Source organism: Diaporthe batatas (genome assembly GCF_019321695.1).
Source record: "Diaporthe batatas strain CRI 302-4 chromosome Unknown Contig00001, whole genome shotgun sequence".
NCBI classification, from domain to species: Eukaryota; Fungi; Ascomycota; class Sordariomycetes; order Diaporthales; family Diaporthaceae; genus Diaporthe; species Diaporthe batatas.
Window position 1 is genome coordinate 647,490 of NW_025408548.1, and position 17,348 is coordinate 664,837.

Consider the following 17,348-nt stretch of genomic DNA (forward strand, 5'->3'; position numbering starts at 1 on the left):
CTATCCCTGGTCGCGCCTTGTGTGTGTGCGCACCACCCCCCGTCCTCTTTTTTTCATAAAGGACTCCCTCCATCTACAGGTCGACCTTTGTTGCCCTGCCGACCTATTAAGGCTCGCCCTTCCTCCCTTCACACCTCTCTTCTCTCTCTTACCTCGAGATCCCCGAGGCTAGGCCCCAGGACCTGTTGGACAGTGCACAGTGTTACCTGTCACTTGAGAAAGAGAAGACCGGAGAAAGAAAGCAAGAGAATAGAAAATCCTCATTTCCGTACCTGAAAACAAGTCGCGCGCAAGCGATTCGAGTCGTCGGTATTACGTCACACACACCGCTCACCTGCACCGTCGCGTCGCGTCGCATCGCATCGCAATCTTCGTCGCCGTCAAGTCAAGTCATCTCCCGATAACACTCGACCGACGAAGCTATCAAGCGCCTTGCACCGCATCGCATCGCTACCCGCAGACGCAGTCCCGTGGACAGTACCGACTTCGAAGAATCCGCCCGCCGCCGTGCACCTCGTGTCCGCCGTTGTCCTTGTCGTGAGCAGTCGCTGTAGGGGAGACATTGACTTGTTCTTCTCCCGCAATTGGTACGTCACTGTGTCTTCCCTGAGGACCGTTGTGAGGGAACCCTTTTTGCCCTGTGGGGGATGAACGGGACTGCAACTGCAATGTTGCTGTTCTCCGAGTCACCCAGTCACCCCGCCAACACAGCCTGCCTGCCCCGTTTTTTTCCTGGGGAGTTGCACTTGCCACCACCGTAGTTAATGGAAGGGAGGCGATAGCTCCATTTGCCTCTCGACCCATAAAAACCCTGCCATGTTTCTTGCGCCCACATTGACATACACATGCTCACGCGCAACATCGATTTGGTCCACTCTTTGTACTAACATAGCATCTACCATTAGATCTGCTCCAGTCTCTTGTCCCATCGTCTCATTACGTCGACAGAGTCAAATATCGCAACCATGGAGGCTATCCAGACCCACCCTGGCAATGCCAACCAGGCCAAGAACTTCATGTCTCCTGGCTCTCTGTCCTTCCCAACCGGCCACAACGAGTTGACGCCTCCTGGCGACGCTGGTCTCAAGGCCCCCGCGAACGGTGCTCCCGCTGGATCCCCACTTGCGAACGGCAGTGTTGTTGCGCCCGCCACTCCTGCTGCCACCCCTGGTGCGCAGCAGACTGGCAGCGGCTTGACACCAACTCTTCAGTAAGCTATGTCCGCGTGATCAGACTGTGCGTGATCTCAAAGATGCTCATGCTGCATTCCTAAAGGAACATCGTGGCAACTGTCAACCTGGACTGCCGTCTGGATCTGAAGACCATCGCTCTTCATGCTCGCAACGCTGAGTACAGTGAGTATATCCGGAGTCTCTATGCTCCAACCGGATTACTCACCCTGTTGAACAGATCCCAAGCGATTCGCCGCTGTCATCATGCGTATTCGTGAGCCCAAGACGACCGCCCTGATCTTCGCCTCTGGCAAGATGGTCGTCACTGGTGCCAAGTCTGAGGATGACTCCAAGCTTGCCAGCCGCAAGTATGCCCGGATCATCCAGAAGCTCGGTAAGGCATTATCTGCGCATCCCTGATAGCAAAGAGGTCACGTCGCTAATCCACCTGCAATAGGCTTCAACGCCAAGTTCACGGATTTCAAGATCCAGAACATTGTCGGATCCTGCGACATCAAGTTCCCCATCCGTCTCGAGGGTCTTGCTTCTCGCCATCACAATTTCAGCTCCTACGAGCCCGAGCTGTTCCCCGGCCTGATCTACCGTATGGTCAAGCCGAAGATCGTGCTCTTGATCTTCGTGAGCGGCAAGATCGTTCTCACTGGTGCCAAGGTCCGCGACGAGATCTACCACGCCTTTGAGCTCATCTACCCTGTCTTGCAAGATTTCCGCAAGGTCTAAACCCCCTCACACCTACAACCTACCAAACCGCCTCTTCAACTGTAAGATTACGCGCTTTTATGATTTTCACGACGCATACCCCAGACAGGCACCCGGCTGCCGCGCTCTCGCCCCCCGAGCCGGCACGACATCTGGTCTGTCTGCTGTACCACAGTTTTTCACTTCTGCTTTTTCTGCTACAGCATTGCATCGGCGTTACGACAAGGATGGTTACAGTCGGCCCGGACTACACTATGAGGACTGCGACGGAAAAAAAACAACAAAAATTGGCCCACCTATTCCCCCACCCCCATTTTCACTACACTTCGAAGACGATAGATCGCGCCCCTCGATCGGGGTGCGCGCGCGCCGAGAAGAGAAATCAGCGCGCAAAAACGCGGAAGTAACATAATTATGATGCGGTCCTGGAACGGTCGCAGCGGAGTTGAGTTGCTCATGGTGTTTACGAGCAGAGCAGTTCGGGGGAGTTGGGAGAGCGTACACCAGTCGTCACCCATTCGGTATTCGGTAAAAGGTTACCCGATGACAAGCTCTCACATCTGCGTGTGTGTGGATGAGGAAAAGGAGATTAAGTTTTTTGATCAGCGTCGTGGCCACTCCCCCCGAGCGGGAGGGAGGCCACGGATTTGAGCGCGCTGTTTTTTGCTGGCTTTTTGGAGCCCTTCAATGGGACTGCCAAGTACATGAGTTTGGCACTTTTTACTGAACGTCTGTCCGCTCTGGGCTTTCGACAGCACGTCCTTGTGGGACCTCAGACTTGGCCTACATGCCTCGTCGGCGGCTAGCACTCATACTCTATGAGTTCTTACACCCCCCCGCTTCTGGTCTCCTGGGCGTCTGGTTAGCCGATGATAGATAAGCTACTCATGGTCAATGCCTCAACAGTTGCACTCAAAAAGTCTTGCTCGATTTGCCGCACGTACCTGTGACATATATTCGTTCATTCGCCCTCTCGTAAAAATCAAAGCCGTGACGTCCTCGTCCCCTGATCCACCCTCTGCCCCTTCCTCGCCATCTCCTCGCCCAGGACCAACCCAGGCACGCCGCCCCGGCTCCCATCCGCGGTGACGACCTTGTCCCAGCTGGCCGCGCGCTCCGACCCGTCCTTGCGGAACGCCCACTTGCCCCGGAACGCCGCGGGGCAGTCGCCCAGCATGGTCTGCGCGATGCGGTCCCCGATCACGGGGAGGAACTTGAACCCGTGGCCGCTGCCGCCGGTGGCCAGGAACAGGCCGCGGTAGTCCGGGTGGTAGTCGATTATGAAATCGCCGTCGACCGTGTCGGTGTACCAGCAGAGGCGCGTCTCGCGGAAGGGCCGCGTGCGCAGCGCCGGGAGGGAGGGGACCAGCTCGCACATGGCGGCGCGGAGGGCGGCCCTGTCGGACTCGGGGATCGAGGTCGTCGGCGGGCTGGTGAGGTGGGTCGACGGGGCGGACATCATGCCCCCCGCCGACGCAGGGGTCGGGGTCGGGTTCAGGTACCCGTACGAGTGCCGCGCCACCTTGAGCGTCCCGCCGGCGGGCGTGATGATGAAGTACCCCGTGCTCAGGTTCAGCAGCGTCGGGATGCCCTCGAGGGACGCCTGCTCGGACGGCGTGAGGTCGACGTACGCGACCACCTGGCCCGTCGCCACGGCGCGCCCGCCCAGGTCCACGAGGGAGGGGGTCCACGCGCCCGCCGCGAGGACCGTCAGGCCCGCCTGCAGCTCGGAGCCGTCGGCGAGCCTCACGCCGCGGACCTCGGGCGTGCGCCTGTTGTACGTGCTGCAGATGAGGGACGCGGCGGTGCCGTTGACGAAGGTGACGCGCCCCGTGGCGCGGGCCTGCGCGTGCAGCCAGTCCATGCACCGCTCGGCGTCGGCCCACCCGGAGTTGCGGTTGATGTACCCCCACCGCCCGCTGCCGCCGCCGCCGGTGCCGTAGGCGGCGGCGATGGCGGCCGGGTCGGGCAGCTCCTGGATCTTGCCGCGGAGGGCCGGGTCGGCGGCGGCGAGGGCGCGGACGTTGTCCCACGAGGAGCGGGCGTAGTTCTTGGGGTTCGTGGCGGGGTCGTCATCGGTGGTGATGATGAGCCCGCACTCGCTGTAGCGGCCGTCGGCGCCGCACCCTCCCGGGCGGCGCCACTCCTCCTGGGCCTCGGCGGCGAGGGCCGCGTAGGCCGGGTCGGCGTAGTCGGCGCGGATGATGCGCGAGGTGTCGATGGAGGAGGCGTCGCGGCTGGGGAAGACGCCCGGCTGGGGGGAGCGGTCGAGGACGGTGATGGTTGTTGATTTCGGGACGGACGGGTTGCGGGCCAGGGAGAGGGCGGTGCTCAGGCCGAAGACGCCCGCGCCCACAATGAGGATGCTCGAGGGCAGGGGGCCGCCATTGTCGTTGGTGGCTAAGGGGGATGGAGAAGGCCTGGAGGGGGAGGGAGAGAGTTAGAACGGTTAATTTGTGGGAGGATTAACATGACAGGAGGAAGGGTGGTTGAGGATGAAGTGAGGAGGGAGAAGAGAGAGGTCAAAGCTGTGGAAGGGGGATGGGATTGGGGGGGATGTGGAAGGGGGATGGAGGGAAAGAAGCTCGGGGCTGACATTATCTCGGCTGTAAGGGGGCAGAGACCAATTGGCTCAATGTCAGCCAGGGCCAGAGCCAGCCCAGACCAATGCGTGTGCCGTGCGGGCCTGGCGGGCTGCTGGCAGTGGCAGTGGCTCGAAGAGGCTTGGAGTCAGTCGTGCAGTCGTGTTGCTATTCACGTCGGTAGTGCCTGGCTCGTTTGTTGTTGGCGTGAGTGACACACGACCGTCAGGATTCTGGCTCGGTCTGGCTGATCACCGGGCGGCCTGTTTCACCAGAGGTCCCAAATTGTCCTGTCTCAGCGCTGGAATGCGTCCTGGTATGGTATGGGAGGCGGGCTCTGGCCGTGGAGTCGGTGAAACAGATATCAGAGTATCTCCGAGTATGTGATCTTGTTCAAATTAGTCCCAATGCCTCAAGACGGCGGGAAAAAAGTTGTGTGTGTCTGCTGCACACTTTATGGTAGCGTGCAAATTCCATGGCCGGGGTCGGAGCCGGGCAGCTGAGGAAAATGCCATGCGTGCTCTGGTTCGACTCAGACTGCTCTGCTCGGCTTTCCCTGCCAGGCCTGCCTGGCCTGCCTGCTCAATCGCGCAGCTTGCTTGCTTGGGCTGCCCCACGATGAGGCCACTCCCCGCCCATGCCCACCGGGCCAGTCATGGCCTGATGATTTGCGCGGGCGGCAGACGGGGGTCGGTACACTGACTGTGTGCAGTGACGATTCTCGAGCTGACATTGCAGTGCCATTCAGTCGAGACTCGAGCATTGAGTCATGCACTCTGACCGAGCTCTTGCTGGGGCGTCATGAGAGAGGCCCGGCCGTGGTCAGCAAGTCGCGAGGCATGGCCCTGGTCGTCGCCACGGATGCTGACTGGGAAAGAGAGCAAGGTCGGTCAGTCACCAGACGGGGCTGGCAGTCGGGACATGGCCATGTCCAGCGGGGCAGAAAGGCCAATGGTGTACCACAGTATAGAAGGACCTCTGCGCTCCCTTTTCATGGCCTTTGTCTGCGGGTTGCTTGCTTCTTTCTCGCCCCTAACCCTTGGAGGATGAAACGGCGTTGTTTGCTGTAAGCCTCCATCCCTTGGAGCCTGTGGGGTGGTCCGTGCACCCTCCGGGAGAAGGGGTTCTTCCTCCAGGAGGAACGGTTTCGTTGGTCGACATCTGGGAAATCCCCGGCGGGCTCTGTTTGTATGCTGGCGGCTACAGATGAAGATATAGACGATTGTCGGCTGTGGGTTCGAAATGCAGGGAGCTCTTCATTTATAGGAGATAGTGGCAAGAGACGTGCTCCGTCTCTCAATTGACTTGGTGTATGTGATGCGGTTCGAAAAGATGCTGGCCGGTGCACAAACAATCTAGGAACTCGGCGCTGAGGTATGCTCCAGGGCGACTCGCCCGTCACATCACTCCTCGGCGTGTGCTCGTGTAGGAGAGGATGGTCCTCCGCTGGGGAGTTGTTGGTGCCTCGCACCCAAGCCCCACCTCTCGGCTGAGACTCGAGCACAGCAGGCTTCAAGGTTGTATGATTGAGTCAAGATGGATTGCTGGATTTCGCAGAGCGCTCACGGGAAGAAAACATGAGGTCAGGGACCAGCACTCCCAGTCTGGTACTCCCACGTACGGACATGAACGTACATAAGTACCTACCTAGGCACCTTTTCTTGGTCTTGTTGAACTGCCAAAGGTTTTCCTTTTATAAGGAGCTGGCTTGAGCAAAGGGGGCATGGCATGCCTTGGAGCATAGCAGAGGGCCATGAGTAGGGCTAGTCGGTATAACCTAAGTTTCTAGAAGATGAACCAGTTCTATTTACATCCCCCAGAATTTTAAAAGTAGATACTTATTTCTAAATATATTCAAGTTGAGGCACCTTTGAATTTAATTGTAGCTTAGCGTGCAGAGTCAGTGCTTCGCTTAGAAGGCTACGGTGTGTACCATGGTTTTGGTGCAGCACGGGAGTGTTAGATAGGAAGTGCTTAGAAGACTTGGCTGTCCTGGTAGACGGTAAGTGCCCAGTGGTTGGTTAGTAAGCCGACTTTCCAGGGGACCATCCGCCCAGCAGGGATCAGCTCCGCCCTCGACGTCCCACCCAGACTTGCAGTGTGTTGCCCGGCCCGGCCCAAACTAAACAGCCACGGCACCTCTCTCTGCTTCCAACTTGCGAGATGACCATCTTCCCGACAGGCCACTGCACCTTCCTTGCAATTGCAATCGGTCTCACGCCTCAGTGGCAGCCATGATAGTGCCCACCCACCATGTCCGCCCCTAACAAGATCGCCGAGTTCCCCGACGTCGAGGCCAAGCTCCAGAAGCCCACCAAACAGTCCGCCTTCGAGCGCCAGAAGGCCGAGGCCGAGGCCAAGCGGCTGCGAGAAGCCGCCGAGACCGCCGCCGTCTACGAGGACTTTGTCAAGAGCTTCGACGCCGACGACGACCATGACGACCGCACACAGAACGAACGGGGCCCAGGCGCATTTGGACGCCCGCCCCAGCCGAGGGGTGGCGGCTTTGGGGGAGCAGGAGGCGGGAGAAGACATTTTGGCGCCCCGCCTGGCGCTGGCGGCATCAAGGTCAGCGGGCCAGGATCCCTCGGCCCTGCGCCGCCGCCCATGAGCTTTGGCAAGAAGAGGACCTACGACGGCCTCCAGTCCAACAACGACAGGAGGAGGGATCACTCGGCCACGGGCGCGGGACGGTTTGGTTCTGGGTTCGACGACGGCGAGCCCGGCTCGAAACCTATTGCCAAGGCCTTCGACGCCAGCGACGACGAGGAAGAGCATACGGGCCTGGGACGGTCCGAAGAGAAGGCCGTGGCGCGCCCGACACTGCGGCTCGCGAACCTGCCTCCCGCGACATCCCCCGCGGCGATCAGGGCCCTGATCCCGACAAACCTCGCGGTGGAGGGTGTCAAGATACTCCCCCACAACACACCGGGCGTCGCGGGCACGGATCGCAAGTCCATAGCCGCCATCGTGACCCTGTCGCAAGAGACTGCAGCCTCTGAGATCGATGCTGCCGTCAGCGCGCTGCAGAACCGCTATCTTGGCCTTGGATACTACCTGTCCCTGCACCGTCACCTGTCCTCGGCGGCTATCGCCGCCGGTTCCATGACAAACGTGACAGCCTCGACCACAACGTCGCATCATCCCTTCGGCGCAAAGCCGGTAGCCCAGCCCGGGCCACCGAGCGGGCAGGATACGCGGGGCCGCTTTGCGCCTCCAACCTCATACAACTCGATGGGGCCTGTCAACCGCGGTGTATTATTGCATGTTCCCATACAGCCACCAGCGGACATCAAGCAGCTGCGCACGATCCACAAGGTTGTGGAATCAGTGCTTGAGCACGGGCCGGAGTTCGAGGCACTACTGATGTCCCGGCCTGACGTGCAAAAAGACGAGAAATGGGCGTGGATCTGGGACGCCAGGTCACAGGGTGGGATATGGTACCGATGGCGCCTGTGGGAGATCCTCACTGGCGGCGGGCAATCGAGAAAGGAAAGGGGCAGGTATCTGCCTCTCTTTGATGGGGGCTCGGCTTGGAAAGTGCCGGAAAAGCAGCTGGCATACGAGTACACCACAGCCGTCGACGGATTCGTATCCGAGTCCGAGTATGATTCCGAATTCGACGACGAGGACGACGAGGAGCCCAAGATCACCACCGAAGGGGCCAAGGAGCCGGACGAGGTGTTCCTCAACCCGATCGAAAAGGCCAAGCTCGTCCACCTGCTGTCACGGCTGCCGACGACGCTAAGCAAGATACGCAAGGGCGACATAGCGCGTGTGACCGCGTTCGCGATAATGCACGCGAACCGCGGCGCCGACGAGATAGTCGACCTGATCCTGACGAACCTCGAGAACCCGCTCTCGTTCAGCTCCGCCAACCCGGACCAGCAGGGCGACAACCACCACCGCTCGCGCGACACATCCCCGACGCCCAACAAGGACGCAGCGCCCGACCCGGCCGCGGCGGCATCCCGCGACACCTCGGGGTCCAAGCTCGTGGCCCTCTACGTCATCAGCGACATCCTCTCGTCGTCGTCGACGAGCGGCGTCCGCCACGCCTGGCGGTACCGGCAGCTGCTGGAGGCGGCGCTGAAGGCGCGGCGGTCGTTCGAGGGGCTCGGCCGGCTCCCCGAGCGGCTCAGCTGGGGCCGGCTGCGCGCCGAGAAGTGGCGGCGCAGCATCGGGCTCGTCCTGGGCCTGTGGGAGGGGTGGTGCGTGTTCCCCAACGACTCGCAGGAGCTGTTCGTGCGGTCGTTCGAGAGCCCGCCCGGCCTGCGCGGGGAGGGGGAGGGGCAGGGGGAGGGGGAGGGGCCCAAGGCCGAGGTGGCGAGGGGGGCCGGGGGTGGCCGCTGGAAGACGGTGGATGCTACCGCCTCGGCTGCTGCTGCGGCGGCGGAGACGCCCGCCGCCGAGGACGATGCTGGTGGCTCGGACGGGAGCTACGACGAGTACACGGACGACGAGGAGGCTGACAACGAGCTGCTCGCGCGGTACCACATCGACGGGGAGCCGCTGCTCGAGGTTGACATCGAGGGGCTTGCGCTTGATGGTGGGGGGGAGGACGTGCGGATGGGAGGAGGAGACGGGGCATCATCATCATCATCCGCGCCTGGCGTGAAGCATGAGCAGCAGGGGCAGGAGGACCCCGGCGGCGCCTCCAAGGCGGCGGCGGCGGCGGCGGCGGCGGCGGCTTCGGGTCCCGGGGGCAAGCGGAAGCGGGTTACTGCCGCGGACATGTTTGCGGACTCTGACTCGGATGGGAAATAGGGAAGGGGGGGGGGGCGTGACTGGCGGGTTGTGGGTGGGATGTCGTGTCCGCTTTTTAATGAATCATACATAATGCGCCTTGACATCCATCAACCTGGCATTCGATTTGTGTTTCGAAGTCAAGCAACATCATATCTTGCTCAGCGGCCGGGGAGGGAGCCGTCTCGGGCCTCTAAGCCGTGTCTGCCAACCCACCCGGTCGTATGGACCTCCGTCCACTCACTCAGTCATCACTCAGCGACTCACATCCCCCCCCCCCCAAGCCCAACCACGCCCGCCGCGCGGCATGCACATGAAGCAGAGTACCCCCTGCACAGCACCCAAAGAACAAGTCCCCAACAATTTCCCAACGACAGCCCGCGATCCTTCAGGGAGCTGCAAATTCTATTATGTATTCGGATGGTGATGGGGATACGCGGCTGCCGTTGTTGTGAGAGGGCTCTTGGGAGCACATAGCCTTCCTCGTAGGCGGACTGGATTGGGGCTGACATCAGAGGTTGGCGAAAGGGGGGAGACCTAAGGTGGAGGTGAGCATCTTGGTGGTGGTCCGGATGTCATGTCATGATATTACTGTTCAAGATGTGGTAACTAGATCATTGGTGGTCCTTTCGGGTTGGGAGGCAGGCAGGCAGGCCCCTTTCTATCTATATCAGGCTGTTGGAATGGGTAATAATGTATACACTGAATAGGAGATGGTACCTAGGTACACTGTTTCCTGTGCGTTCACCCCGTGGGGGATTGGAGCCGAGCTGACTAGGGACGTTGCCTAGGACTTCCGAAGGTGTTGGTGATGGGGTCTCCCGCGTGATATTGACGCTGAGTCTATGTATACTTGAGTATGTGAATCTCAGAAACCAACAGCAGCCAGTGCTCATCCTGCCCGAGGCTGACACAGCACAGTGGAGCTCGAAGTGAGCTCGCAGGCTAGGGAGGACATGTTACGAGAGCTTCGTCCGGCTATTCCACAAACAGGATGGTTCAGGACCAAGACGGCAGGCCGGTTACGGGGGGCGGCTTGGAGGTGGCCTGGCCAAACGTTGGGCAGGTCTTGGGGGGCCAGACCAAACAGGGTGCATTAGGAGCTTAGCATTGCCATAGATAGAATGGAGGAGTCACGGATGGGGCCTAGGAGGAACGTTTGGGGGTTGGGGCCGCAGGAAGGTTTACGTACCGTGTGACCGGTCCTCGGGCAGGTCGGCTGTTTCCTCGTATGTGCTGTAAGTTCAACTGCCAGGCGTACCGATGCTTCTTTTGATTGATTCTCCGTGCAGATGCATGGAGGCAGCAGGGAGGCAGCACGTGGGTGGCCATGTACGTAAATCCAGATGCATGTGAAAGGTACTTGAGTAAAGTGCATTGTGCCAAGGTGGGAGGGAGGTGGAAGGTGGGGGGGGATTGGCCCCCGCTAGTCGCCTCGAAAACCGAAAAGAGAAGGCTCGCAAGCTGGTCGACGTTTACCCTGCCCTTGCGGCTGGGTCAGTACGCTGCGGAGTACCGTGGGTAACCCCACCCTCCCGTTTCCTAAGGTCTAAGGGTCCGCGACCCCTCTGATCATGGCCCGTAAGACCCAAGAAAGTGCCTGAGTGCCCAAGCTAAGCACCGTCGCATTCCGCATCCCGCCCCATCTCATGCCGTTACAAACCCGACCTCGACCTCGACTCACCGCATCGGTTCAAACCACGACACCACGACACCCTCATCGGCATATCTGACCCACCCAGCCGGCGAACTGCTGCGTGTGGACTGGCACCCGCTCTCATTTTCAGGACTCCGTATCGACTCGCATCACCTTTCTCACCCCAGCCGCATCGCATCACCTCGCATCGCATCGCAGCACCCGCATCAAACCCGCCACCAGGAGAAACAAACTCCAAATCCGAAACTCGAAACACCTCAGATCTTAGCGGTGCACGCACAGGGACCGATCTCGCCGGCCGACCTTGGTCCTCCCTCCCTCCCCATCTGCAGCCCAGGCCCACGGAACCACGCAACAGCCACGCCAGGCCCCGCTGCCGAGCCTCATAATCATCGTGATAAACCTTCGAGAAGGTCCCTTCCCTTCCCTCCCATCCCCTCGGGTCCTGGTCCTCCCATCTCCGGCATCCTCGCCTCGACATCCGGTCCAATCCACTTGCTGCCTGTTGCTTCTTCTTCCTTTCCCCTTGCTGTCTGCCTGTCCCTCCCTCTCCCACCTGGACCGAGCTCAGCAAGGCTCGGACCGCCGACGAGATGGCAATCTGGGTCGGGAAACAGAAAATGTCATGGTGAGCCTCGTCTCTCTCTGTCTGTCCCGTGTCTCTCCTCCCCGCCCGTCCTCCTTCTTCTCCGTGCCATGTGCCACCTTCTTCTCTGTGCAACGTGGGACCATGAGGCCGGCCAATATGTGTCGGTTTCCTTCCGTCCCCCGTCCAGACATCCTCCGAGTCCATCCTCCGAGTCCATCCTCCGAGTCGGACCTTTCGAGTGTGACCTCCGAGACTCTTGACCGCCGTTGCTGGTTACACTATGCTTCACCTTGTCATCTCTTGTGTCTTGCTCAAGTTCTTCTTGTCGTCCCCGTCCCTCTCCATACCGCCCCGGCTAGCTGCAGCAAGCAGTCGCTTCTCTGTCGGCGACTCTGAGGCTGTCTCTTTCTTCAACACGCCCACGCATCCTCTCTGTGCTCCCGCCATGTCCCGCCGCGACTGACTTGAGTAACAGTCGATCCTGCATCAAGGGCCACCGCTCTTCGACATGCAACCACCTCGGCGGGCCCCTGTGGGCAGTGCGCCCAGCTGGCAGGCCAAACAAGGCCTGTGTACACGGCCCCGGCGACCTCTGCCTATGCGCCCACTACTTCCCTCTCACCTGGCTGAAGGCTGCCGTCCCACGCAACAAGAAGTGCTCGTGCCAGGGGTCAGGGGGCACCGGCAAGAAGTGCATGTGTGGCCACAGCAACGGGGCCGCCCCGGCCACTCCGGACGAGGAGACGCAGCCCATCTTCTTCCAGGACCTCGTCGCCCGAGGCCTGCAGGTCACCACCGAGCCTGTTGATATAGAGCTCCAGCCCCCCCAGTCTTGTTGCTCTGGTCCAAAACCAGCCCCCGCCTCAACACCGGCGCCGTCTTCGTGCTGCTCGCAACCTGCCTCGAGCACGCCGGCGGCCCCTGTCGCCACCCCGGCACAATCGTCCTGCTGCTCGCAGCCGGTTAAATCTGAGGCGCCGACCCCGACCCCGTTCACGAATGGAAACAGACACAATGGAAACGGGCACACCAAGCACACCAAGACCGAGTCACTGTCCTCGGCCAGCTTTGCGACGCCAGCGCCAGCGCCAGCGCCAGCGCCAGTCCCGGCCCCGGCCCCGCAGTTCCAATCTGCCCCCGACTTCAAGGTGTTGGCCATGACCGCAGCCCAGGCAGCGCATGCGAACGGTGGCGATCACATGTGTAACTGCGGCCCTGCCTGCAACTGTGTTCTCTGCATCGATCATCCATACAACACTGCCACGATGAACCACATCGCCTCGGAATTCGGGCACATGATGACGACCAACGACTCGACCGTATCACCAACCGGCGGCTCAAACGGCGGCGCCCTTACTGCGTTCAACCAGCCGTGGCCGTCGACCAACGGCGCCATGGCCAGCAGCATGATGGCGCCCGCACAGCCCTTCACAGAGGCAATGATGCCACCCCACCAGTCGCCGCACCAGTCGCCGCCGCAGCAGGCGACCGACATCTTCCTCAACCCGGCCGACTTCCAGATGTTCAACTTTGCATTCCCGCTCGACAACATCAACCAGTACGACCCGCAGCCCGACTTCAGCTTCGGGGCGATGCCGCCCGAGATGGACATGGGGAACATGGGCGACATGGGCGACATGGGCGACATGGACATGAGCGGGCTGTGCGGTGGGATGCCCGAGGGGTGTCCGTGTGGCGACGACTGCGCCTGTATAGGATGCCAGGTCCACGGCAAGCCCGGCAACGGCATACCAGCGACGAACTGGAGCTAGCCCGAGCCTGGGGGCGCCGCAACGGGGACGCCAACAGGAACGGTCGGCCGGCACGCAGGGCGCTGGAGAGTTTCAAGCCACCGGGAGAGAAGGAAGGAAGGAAAGGCAGGGCGGAGGCAACGGCCGGGCTTTTCGGATACTTTCTAAAGCAGAACAAAAAAGATTGTACATATTCTTTGATACCCTGGGTAAATACGGCACGGAGGAGGGGTCGGCAGCAGCCATTCTACGGGAGCATCGCAGCATGGAGTTCTTTTGAGTTCGGGGGGTTTGTGCAGTCTTGCAGTGCTGTACCGTACCACGCCTAAAATATGGATGATGTGCAAGCGGGGTATTCTCTGTAGGAAGCAGGAATCTACGCATGGCAATGGACATGTTGGACTATTTTTTTTGGTAATATCATCCTGCAACATGCATACAACGAAGAAACAACACGCACACGCAATTCTACAAGGCCCCGATAAGATAAGATTCATTCATCCATCAACTGATCAACACGCTAGAGCCCCCTGGAGTGAATCCCGCTAGCGCCCCAAGCCGCCTGGAGATCGACGCCCTGGACCCCTGCCAACCAAAACGGAAGTCTACCTGCCAAGCTTCCATAGTGGGGGAGCACCTACCCAGCCTGTCCTATGCGGGCAGCGACCGCCCATGATCCCCATCCCAAGGGCGGCCAGGCCGACAGCTCTTGTCAACTCAATTAGCAAACAAATGTTTCTTGTCCAGATTTGACCTGGCGACACTTTTTTTTCTTTCTTTTTTTTACACCGCTCGACACCCAAACACCAGCCTCGAACCATTCCATTCGCCAAACAACCATCGTTTCCAAAGGCACCACCGTGCTTGCCTGCACAATATCCAATCCTGCCTTCCTTGTACCGCCCACATCGAAGCTGTGAGGAGTGACTTTTGGAAACAGCCGCCCGACAACCCGAGCGTGTTCGTTGGGGCGGAGCTGGCTGGCAGGCAGGCAGGCCGGTGGCCCATTGACCCGCTCACGAAGGGTTCATCGCGATAGACATGCCGCGCGAGCCAGGCGAGGAAGATCCGAGGGCGCCGTACGGCGACGGGGAGGGGAGCCATGGCCGTGGCCGTGGCGCAGGACGGGGGGAGTGGACGAGGACCCGGTCGAGGTCGAGGTCAAGATCACCCAGGAGACGGCCTGCCGCCGAGGACTTTTACCGCGTGAGGGCGTCGCCTGAACGCCACCATGACAGCGACGGCCACGGCCACGGCCACGACCGGCACGGGAAACACCGACACCACCATCACCGCGCGCGAGACGCATCCCCCGCGGACGAGGACCGAAAGCGGCACCGTCACCACAGGCACAAGCGCCACCACCACCACCGAGACAAACCAACCCCAAAACCAACAACAACAACAACCGCCCCAGCCACCCTCCCCTACGGCGCGCGCCCCCTGTCCTACAAGCACGACCTCGCCGCCTTCACGCCGCTGTTCGCGTACTACCTCGACGTGCAGAAGAGCCTGGACCTGTACGCGCTGGACGGAGGGGCGCGGGGCGCCGAGGCGCGCGGGAGGTGGAAGAGCTTCGTGGGCAAGTGGAACCGCGGGGAGCTGGCCGAGGGGTGGTACGACCCGGAGATGTTTGAGCGGGTGGCGCGGGAGGCGCCCGCGGGTGCGGGTGCGGGGCACGATCACGATGATCACGACGGTGCGCGGGAGGGGGCCGGCAGGGGTGATGGCGAGAGGGAAGGGGGCCGACGAGGAGAGGGGGGATACTCACCCGCCTCTGACGGCGCCGATGGTGACGGTGGGCGACAGCCCGTGCACAGCAGCAGCAACAACAACAACAACAGCGGCAACGACTCGGACTCAGACTACGGCCCCCCACCGCCCCCAGGCCGATCCCCCTCAGCCCCCGGGCCCGGCGCCCGCAAGGGGCCCGGCATCCCGACCCTCACGGACCTAGCCCTCCAGCGCGAGTCGGCCGCCTCGGAGCGCTCGTCGCACATCCAGGACCTGCGCGGCGCGCGCAGGGCCGACCGCGCCCTGCAGAGGGAGCGGCTGGAGGAGCTGGCGCCGCGCGCGGACCCGGGGACGCGCGAGCGGCGTCTGGAGAAGCGGGCGGCGGCGAACGAGAAGATGAAGGGGTACCGTGATGGTGCGGCGGGGGAGGTGGAGGACGTCGGGGACGGGGACCTCATGGGCGGCGGGGACTCGGTGGCGGAGCTGCGGCGGGCGAGGGCGGCCTCCCAGCGCAGGAAGACGGAGCGGGAGCTGCGGCGGGAGGCGGAGGCGCGGGCGAGGGAGGAGGAGAGGCTCGAGCGGCTGAGGGAGTGGAGGGAGCGGGAGGAGGAGAAGCTGAGGGGGCTGAAGGAGCTTGCTAGGGCGCGGTTTGGGTAGGGGGTGTGGGGGGGGGGGGGTGGGCTGGGCTGGGCTGGGCTGGGCTGGGCTGGGGGATGAATGTTCGTGAGGCGGGGGGGGGGGGGCATGTATCCATCCACGTACGATAATCCTAGATCTAGGATTTGCATGGCTTGTTCTATTGTGCGTGGGGGGGGGGGGGGTGTGTGTCTTTTTATGAGCGTCGGTGTTGGTCAATCATAAAGTGCTGTTTGATTATTTGGATATATTGCAGCATATAGTAAGTGTTGTATTCACCGAGACAAGTTCCATTCTTATGTCAATTGGGTGTGGTGAGGACTTCATGTTCTGTGTAGGGGGTGTGTTTGGTGAGGTGTTGGTGATGGTCACATGACGGCGAGTCGCCAGCCATTTTGGCAATTTTTGACATGGGCCGTCTCAACTTCAACTTGATGTGCTTGTTCACTAGGTCAGGTTATCTTTCTCATATTGATTATCATTTAGACCGAAACTTGGAAATTTAGTTGGAAGTGTCCCATTAGAGCATTACAGCATCGTCTTTCCATTTACATCTATATCTATATATATATCTTGGCAAACATCTCGACACCCGCCAGCCAGGTCAAGATTTTCACTCAAGAACCACCCACTCAGTCACCAACTAACAACTCACACAACTCAACTCACAACATATCAACAAGACACAAAAACAATCAGACACACACAAACCAGCCAAAAACAGCCATGCCCCCCTCAGAAAACGGCTCCGACTCCTCGGGCCCAGAAGGGGGCGACCTCTTCGCCGAGCCAGAAGGCTACTACCCGCCCTCGCCAAAACCCACGAGGCAGACCTTCACCACCGCGGGCGGCGACGTCGTCGGCCTGCACCTGGTGGGCTACTCGCCCACCGAGGCGCACCACCTGTGGAACGGCGCCCGCGTCGCGGCGCAGTACTTCGAGGCCGACCCCGCGGCCACGGTGGCGGGCCGCACCGTCCTGGAGCTGGGCGCGGGCGCGGGCCTCCCCTCGCTCGTGGCCGCGGCGCTGGGCGCGCGCAGGGTCGTCATGACCGACTTCCCCGACGCGGAGATCCTGGCCACCATGGAGAGGAACATTGCCGAGTGCGGGATCATCGCCGCAAAGGCGGACGTCATCGTCTCCAAGGGCTTCGTCTGGGGCTTCGACCCGGCCCCCCTCCTGGCCGAGCTGCCCGCCGCGCACCCAAAGTTCGACGTCCTCATCCTCGCGGACCTGCTCTTCCGCCACTCGGAGCACGGCAAGCTGCTCGACACGATCCGCGACACGATGGCGCCGGGCCCCGGCGCCAGGGCGTACGTCTTCTTCACCAGCTACCGGCCGTGGCTCGCGCACAAGGACATGGCCTTCTTCGACCTCGCGCGGGGGAGGGGGTTCGCCGTGGACAAGGTCCTCGAGCGCAAGATGGACCGCCCGCTGTTCGAGGACGACCCCGGGGACGAGGAGGTGCGCAAGACGTGCACGGGGTGGGTCGTGCGGTGGCCGCGGGAGGGGGAGGTGGTGGCTGGTGGTGCTGGGGATGGGGCTGAGGCGTGATCGATTGAATTGATTGAATTGATTGATTCACGTGGGTGGGTTGAGGTGAGGTTCTGGCCTGGCCCTGTTGGCCTTCCGACGACAATGACACGGCAACACCGGCTCGCTGCTGCCCAGCCCCGTCTTCCGTGCTGTCGGGCCAGGCGATTCCGGCGTGGGGGGCCTCGTCTGGTGTACGTACATCAATCGTCATCACGCCTTTCCTCC

At 61.3% G+C, this 17,348-nt stretch overlaps 6 protein-coding genes across 6 annotated transcripts; 5 read left to right on the top strand and 1 right to left on the bottom strand.

Annotated features, from left to right (window-relative positions):
• Positions 1 to 965: 965 nt before the first annotated feature.
• Positions 966 to 1,913, top strand: KVR01_000508 (TATA-binding protein; the record flags this gene model as incomplete). Its single annotated transcript, XM_044788688.1, has 4 exons — positions 966 to 1,210; positions 1,276 to 1,355; positions 1,411 to 1,566; positions 1,630 to 1,913. 4 exons carry the CDS (start codon positions 966 to 968, stop codon positions 1,911 to 1,913), a joined length of 765 nt encoding a protein of 254 aa, XP_044650457.1.
• A 961-nt stretch (positions 1,914 to 2,874) lies between these two features.
• Positions 2,875 to 4,951, bottom strand: KVR01_000999 (uncharacterized protein; the record flags this gene model as incomplete). The annotated part of the gene is made up of 2 exons (XM_044792118.1): positions 2,875 to 4,312; positions 4,926 to 4,951. The coding sequence occupies 2 exons, from the start codon at positions 4,949 to 4,951 to the stop codon at positions 2,875 to 2,877; spliced, it is 1,464 nt and encodes a 487-aa protein (XP_044650948.1).
• Positions 4,952 to 6,727: 1,776 nt separating this feature from the next.
• On the top strand, positions 6,728 to 9,241 carry KVR01_000454 (uncharacterized protein; the record flags this gene model as incomplete). The annotated part of the gene is made up of 2 exons (XM_044786653.1): positions 6,728 to 7,588; positions 8,030 to 9,241. The coding sequence occupies 2 exons, from the start codon at positions 6,728 to 6,730 to the stop codon at positions 9,239 to 9,241; spliced, it is 2,073 nt and encodes a 690-aa protein (XP_044650403.1).
• A 1,499-nt stretch (positions 9,242 to 10,740) lies between these two features.
• Positions 10,741 to 13,621, top strand: KVR01_000362 (uncharacterized protein). Its single transcript, XM_044781777.1, has 2 exons — positions 10,741 to 11,505; positions 11,942 to 13,621. Exons 1-2 carry the CDS (start codon positions 11,471 to 11,473, stop codon positions 13,236 to 13,238), a joined length of 1,332 nt encoding a protein of 443 aa, XP_044650311.1. The 5' UTR covers positions 10,741 to 11,470; the 3' UTR covers positions 13,239 to 13,621.
• A 273-nt stretch (positions 13,622 to 13,894) lies between these two features.
• KVR01_000283 (uncharacterized protein) lies at positions 13,895 to 15,608 on the top strand (the record flags this gene model as incomplete). The annotated part of the gene is made up of 1 exon (XM_044784399.1): positions 13,895 to 15,608. Exon 1 carries the CDS (start codon positions 14,259 to 14,261, stop codon positions 15,606 to 15,608), a length of 1,350 nt encoding a protein of 449 aa, XP_044650232.1. The 5' UTR covers positions 13,895 to 14,258.
• Positions 15,609 to 16,029: 421 nt separating this feature from the next.
• Positions 16,030 to 17,341, top strand: KVR01_000755 (uncharacterized protein). The gene has a single exon (XM_044791063.1). The coding sequence runs from the start codon at positions 16,314 to 16,316 to the stop codon at positions 17,139 to 17,141; it is 828 nt and encodes a 275-aa protein (XP_044650704.1). The 5' UTR covers positions 16,030 to 16,313; the 3' UTR covers positions 17,142 to 17,341.
• Positions 17,342 to 17,348: the final 7 nt, after the last annotated feature.